General features: G+C 41.8%; 1 protein-coding gene across 3 annotated transcripts in view; it reads right to left on the bottom strand.

The window, feature by feature from the left end:
- Positions 1-2,641: 2,641 nt before the first annotated feature.
- Positions 2,642-6,309, bottom strand: part of LOC109878997 (interleukin-2 receptor subunit beta-like) — a 21,800-nt gene continuing 18,132 nt past the window's right edge. For all 3 annotated transcript variants that reach the window (XM_031833544.1, XM_031833545.1, XM_031833548.1), the window contains exons 9-10: positions 5,782-5,866; positions 2,642-4,056 (exon numbers count right to left, since the gene is read on the bottom strand). In XM_031833544.1, coding sequence (XP_031689404.1) covers positions 2,878-4,056; positions 5,782-5,866 — 1,264 coding nt within the window. In that variant the 3' untranslated portion in view covers positions 2,642-2,877. The remainder of the gene's footprint in view (positions 4,057-5,781; positions 5,867-6,309) is intronic.

Genomic DNA, 6,309 nt, shown 5'->3' on the forward strand with positions numbered 1-6,309 from the left:
GTATTTCTGTAAATTGATGTGGCTCTCTGCAAAAACACCGGATGTTTTGGAAGCAAAACATTATTGAACATAATGCGCCAATGTAAACTGAGATTTTTGGATATAAATATGAACTTTATCGAACAAAACATAAATGTATTGTGTAACATGAAGTCCTATGAGTGTCATCTGATGAAGATCAAAGGTTAGTGATTAATTTTATCTCTATTTCTGCTTTTTGTGACTCCTCTCTTAGTCTGGAAAAATGGCTGTTTTTCTGTGACTAGGTGCTGACCTAACATAATCACATGGTATGCTTTCGTCTTAAAGCTTTTTTGAAATTGGACACTGTGGTGGGATTAACAACAAGTTTATCTTTAAAATGGTGTATAATACTTGTATGTTTGAGGAATTTTAATTATGAGATTTCTGTTGTTTGAAGTTGGCGCCCTGCACTTTCACTGGCTGTTGTCATATCGATCCCGTTAACGGGATTTCAGCTGTAAGAAGTTTGTAAACTAACAAAGTAGTCTACAAGACAAAACACTATTTATGACTCTGTGTAACACAAAGCAATGAACATTAACTGTCTGTCTCTATTCACTCACCTGTTACCATCCTATCGAACCACAGCTATACATGCATATCTATATACATATCTATGAATGTATGGATTTATGTAAAACATACCCATACCTCACACACCACAATAATATGGCAATCTGTGATTCAAACAGCAACAAATGGATATACCAAATCCCAGATTGCCCCTTTAACTCCCTAGAGTCGATTGAGGTACCGGTGCGTCAATCTAAGTAACATAATAAAAAAAATACCCATTAAAACCTGTCGGTTTAAGCTAGAGATATCTGTTTATATCTGAATCCGCCGATATCGCCCTTCCACATCTGCGGTGAAAGGTGATAGAGCTAGAGCGGTGTTTGTCAGACCATGAGACATCCACGAAAAGCGATCTTCTCACGAAAACGTCTGAACAGTTTAGCCTATAAAATATGGAAAGATGAGACTCTCACGAACACGTTGGATCCCACTGTGGAAAGGGGAGATTCTCAAGAAAGCAGTATGTGTTTTTCTCTACGACCCACACTAGTGTCACGGGAGTCACCTGAAGGTAACCGGTATCAGTTTAAAATGTCTTATGGAAGTATGGAGGTAATTTTGTGCCTACCAAAAAAAGGGGTTAAATATACTACCGTCAAAGTTTTAGAACCTTCAAGGGTTTATCTTTATTTTTACTATGTTCTATATTGTAGAATAGTTAAGAAATCAAAACTATGAAATAACACATATGGAATCATGTAGTAACCAAAAAAGGAGAAACTAATCAAAATATATTTTATAATTGAGATTCTTCAAAGTAGCCACCCTTTGCCTTGATGACAGCTTTGCACAATCTTGGCATTCTCTCAACCAGCTTCATGAGGCAGTTACTTGGAATGCATTTCAATTAACAGGTGTGCCTTGTTAAAAGTTAATTTGTGGAATTTCTTTCCTTCTTAGTGTGTTTGAGCCAATCAGTTGTGTTGTGACGAGGTAGGGGTGGTATACAGAAGATAGACCTACTTGGTAAAAGACTAAGTCCATATTATGGCAAGAACAGCTCAAATAAGCAAAGAGAAACGACAGTCCATCATTACTTTAAGACATGAAGGTCAGTCAATATGGAACATTTCAAGAACTTTCGAAGTTTCTTTAAGTGCAGTTGCAAAAACCATCAAGCTCTATGATGAAACTGGCTCTCATGAGGACAGCCAAAGGAATGGAAGACCCAGAGTTACCTCTGCTGCAGAGGATAAATTCATTAGAGTTTCCAGCCTCAGAAATTGCAGGCCAAATAAATGCTTCACAGAGTTCAAGTAACAGACACATCTCAACATCAACTGTACCGAGGAGACTAAGTGAATCAGGCCTTCATGGTTGAATTGCTTCAAAGAAACCACTACTAAAGGACACCAATAATAAGAAGATACTTGCTTGGGCCAAGAAACACAAGCAATGGTGGAAATTTGTCTGGAGTCCAAATTTGAGATTTTTGGTTCCAACCGCCATGTCTTTGTGAGATGCGGTATGGGTGAAAGGATGATCTCTGCATGTGTATTTCCCACCGTAAAGCATGGAAGAGGAGGTGTTATGGTGTGGGGGTGCTTTGCTGGTGACACTGTCTGTGATTTCTTTAGAATTCAAGGTACACTTAACCAGCATGTTTATCACAGCATTCTGCAGTGATACGCCATCCCATCTGGTTTGGGTTTAGTGGGACTATCATTTGTTTCTCAACAGGAAAATTACCCAACACACCTCCAGGGTGTGTAAGGGCTTTTTGACCAAGAAGGAGAGTGATGGAGTGCTGCAACAGATGACCTGGCTTCCGCAATCCCCCAACCTCAACCAACTTGAGATGTTTGGGATGAGTCGGACCGCAGAGGGAAAGAAAAGCAGCCAACAAGTGCTCAGCATATGTGAGAACTCCTTCAAGACTGTTGGAAAAGAATTCCAGGTGAAGTTGGTTGAGAGAATGCCAAGAGTGTGCAAAGCTGTCATCAAGGCAAAGTGGGGCTATTTGAAGAATATCAAATATCAAATATATTTTGATTAGTTTAACACTTTTTTGGTTACTACATGATTCCATATGTGTTATTCATAGTTTTGATGTATTCACTATTATTCTACAATGTAGAAAATAGTAAGAATAAAGAAAAACCCTTGAATGGGTGGGTGTTCTAAAACTTTTGACCCCCTATTCTAGTAACTTTCTCAATCCTGGTTGGGAGATTACCATCTTGGCTTCCTCCAACCAGGATTTCTGGATAACCAGGGAATTTTGGGAGAATTACAAGACTTTTACAAACGTAGACCTTGGTGAAATGTTTTCATAGCTCAGCTCTGAGCTTCTTTCACTGGTATGTAGCCGCCACTAGAGGGCTCTACTGCCATTGAAGAAGACAGGAGAGACATCTCCTCGATCAGCCTGCCTGAATGACTGGTTCTCATACCCAGGGATGGAGCCAACCCCAACCCAGAGAAGGGGAAGTGTAAACTGGTCAGTGGAATAGGTAAGGGAGTGGAACAGAAAGGAAATATATTGTTAGTGGTAATAAGAGGGATATGGTTACAGGGGGTCACAGTTGGCCTGACCTCATCCCCCACGCTCTCCTGATCCTCTCCCCCACTGCCAATGCCTGAATCTGGGCTCTGAGGGGCCAAGAGTTGGGCCTGGAGCTGCAGATTATCCACACGTTCATAGGAGGAAGACATTGTGAGAGAACCTCCTCCAACCCCCATCTCCGTACCCTTTCCCCCTACACTATCCAACCCAGGTAGGGTGAAGGGAAGCTGGGGGAAAGCGGACAGGGAAATGGGTAAGGGGGTGGAGCAGAATGTAAAGTTATTGTTATTGATAAGAGGAAGAAGCGGAACAAGATGGAAGTCCTGAGAGACAAAATGGGGGGTGGATGCAATAGGCCCGACCGCATCCTCCACGCTCTCCTGACTTTCCTGATCCTCTGCCCCACTGCCGATGCCTGAATCTGGGCTTATGAGGGCCCGACGCTCGGCCTGGAGCTTCTCGACACGCCCGTAAGAAGAAACCTGGAGGATATCTTCACCTGCACTGATGCCTTCAAGTACACCTCCACCCCCCATCTCTCCATCCTTCCCTCCACCCAACATCTCTCCATCTTTCCCTCCACCCCTGATATCTTCGGCCTTCCCCCCTACACCTCTATTACTATCCATCCTATCTCCTCTGTTCTCCTCCTTCCACTCATCTATCATTTCAGTAGTGCCACCTACTGGTCCGTAAGGGGAGTGTACAGAGCAGGGTTCCAGCTTGATGGAGGTGGATCCAGGCTGGGAGCATTGAGATAAGAAGTAGCTGGAGTTGGAGAAGCCGGAGCAGAAGGAGTGGCCACTGTTATCCCATCTCTTCTCTTGTGGTGGTGCCGTCCTCAAGGGGGTGACGTTGTCCAGGCTGTCGGTGATCTCTACCTGGGAGATGTCTTCACGGTGCGAGGCAGAGTTGATGGATTCAAGGGCAAACAAAGGACCCAGCCAAGCCTGTAGGCACGGGCACGGACACACACACACACAGACACAGACACAGACACACAGACACACAGACACAGACACAGACACACACACACACACACACACACACACAACACACACACACACACACACACACACACACACACACACACAGAGAGAGAGAGAGAGAGAGAGAGAGAGAGAGAGAGAGAGAGAGAGAGAGAGAGAGAGAGAAAGAGAGACATATAGAGGAGAGGTAAATGAAAGGATTATTATTTTAATTTTCTATTGCAGAGGAGGCTTGTAAGGTGACGACTGCACTGTCTTCCGACAGGTGGCTTCAATAATACATGATGCTAATTCTTAGACAATGGTGAGGACAGCTCATAATAATGTCTGGTAATAAATATATGGAAACTATGTGTTTTATCTGTTTGATACCATTCCATTAGGCTCCAGCCATTATAACCCAACTACAGCCATTATAACCAAACTACAGCCATTATAACCTAACTACCACCATTATAACCTAACTACCACCATTATAACCCAACTACAGCCATTATAACCCAACTACAGCCATTATAACCCAACTACAGCCATTATAACCTAACTACCACCATTATAACCCAACTACAGCCATTATAACCCAACTACAGCCATTATAACCTAACTACCACCATTATAACCTAACTACCACCATTATAACCCAACTACAGCCATTATAACCCAACTACAGCCATTATAACCTAAATACCACCATTATAACCCAACTACAGCCATTATAACCTAACTACAGCCATTATAACCTAAATACCACCATTATAACCCAACTACAGCCATTATAACCCAACTACAGCCATTATAACCTAACTACAGCCATTATAACCTAAATACCACCATTATAACCCAACTACAGCCATTATAACCTAAATACAGCCATTATAACCTAACTACCGCCATTATAACCTAACTACAGCCATTATAACCTAACTACAGCCATTATAACCTAAATACCACCATTATAACCCAACTACAGCCATTATAACCTAAATACCACCATTATAACCCAACTACAGCCATTATAACCTAAATACCACCATTATAACCTAAATACCACCATTATAACCTAACTACAGCCATTATAACCTAACTACCGCCATTATAACCTAAATACCACCATTATAACCTAACTACAGCCATTATAACCCAACTACAGCCATTATAACCTAAATACCACCATTATAACCTAAATACCACCATTATAACCTAACTACAGCCATTATAACCTAACTACTGCCATTATAACCTAAATACCACCATTATAACCTAACTACAGCCATTATAACCCAACTACAGCCATTATAACCTAAATGCCACCATTATAACCTAAATACCACCATTATAACCTAACTACAGCCATTATAACCTAACTACCGCCATTATAACCTAAATACCACCATTATAACCTAACTACAGACATTATAACCCAACTACAGCCATTATAACCTAAATACCACCATTCTAACCTAAATACCACCATTATAACCTAACTACAGCCATTATAACCGAAATACCACCATTATAACCTAAATACCACCATTATAACCCAACTACAGCCATTATAACCTAAATACCACCATTATAACCCAACTAAAGCCATTATAACCTAACTACAGCCATTATAACCTAAATACCACCATTAGGGAATAGGGTCCCTTTTGGCACGTAACTTCAGTCAAAAGTAGAACTGACCTTGAAGTTTCCATCGTGCTGGAGGTTGAGGCCCTCAAAGTACCTGGATGGATCTGGTATAGGAGGATTCAGAATCTTCTTGACCCTGTCAGCAATGAACGGAAATGAAAGGAAGTTGCACTTAACCAACTACAAAACATTACATCTAAAACATGATGTTTACTTTGCAGTCCGTTGGTGTTAAAATACATCACATTTACAATGGACCCCAACCCCTTCCACAAACAAACAAACAAACAAACAGACAGACAGACAGACAGACAGACAGACAGACAGACAGACAGACAGACAGACAGACAGACAGACAGACAGACAGACAGACAGACAGACAGACAGACAGACAGACAGACAGACAGACAGACAGACAGACAGACAGACAGACAGACAGACAGACAGACAGACAGACAGACAGACAGACAGACAGACAGACAGACAGACAGACAGACAGACAGACAGACAGACAGACAGACAGACAGACAGACAGACAGACAGACAGACAGACAGACAGACAGACAGACAGACAGACAG

This window comes from Oncorhynchus kisutch, linkage group LG1 (assembly GCF_002021735.2).
Source record: "Oncorhynchus kisutch isolate 150728-3 linkage group LG1, Okis_V2, whole genome shotgun sequence".
Lineage (NCBI taxonomy): Eukaryota > Metazoa > Chordata > Actinopteri > Salmoniformes > Salmonidae > Oncorhynchus > Oncorhynchus kisutch.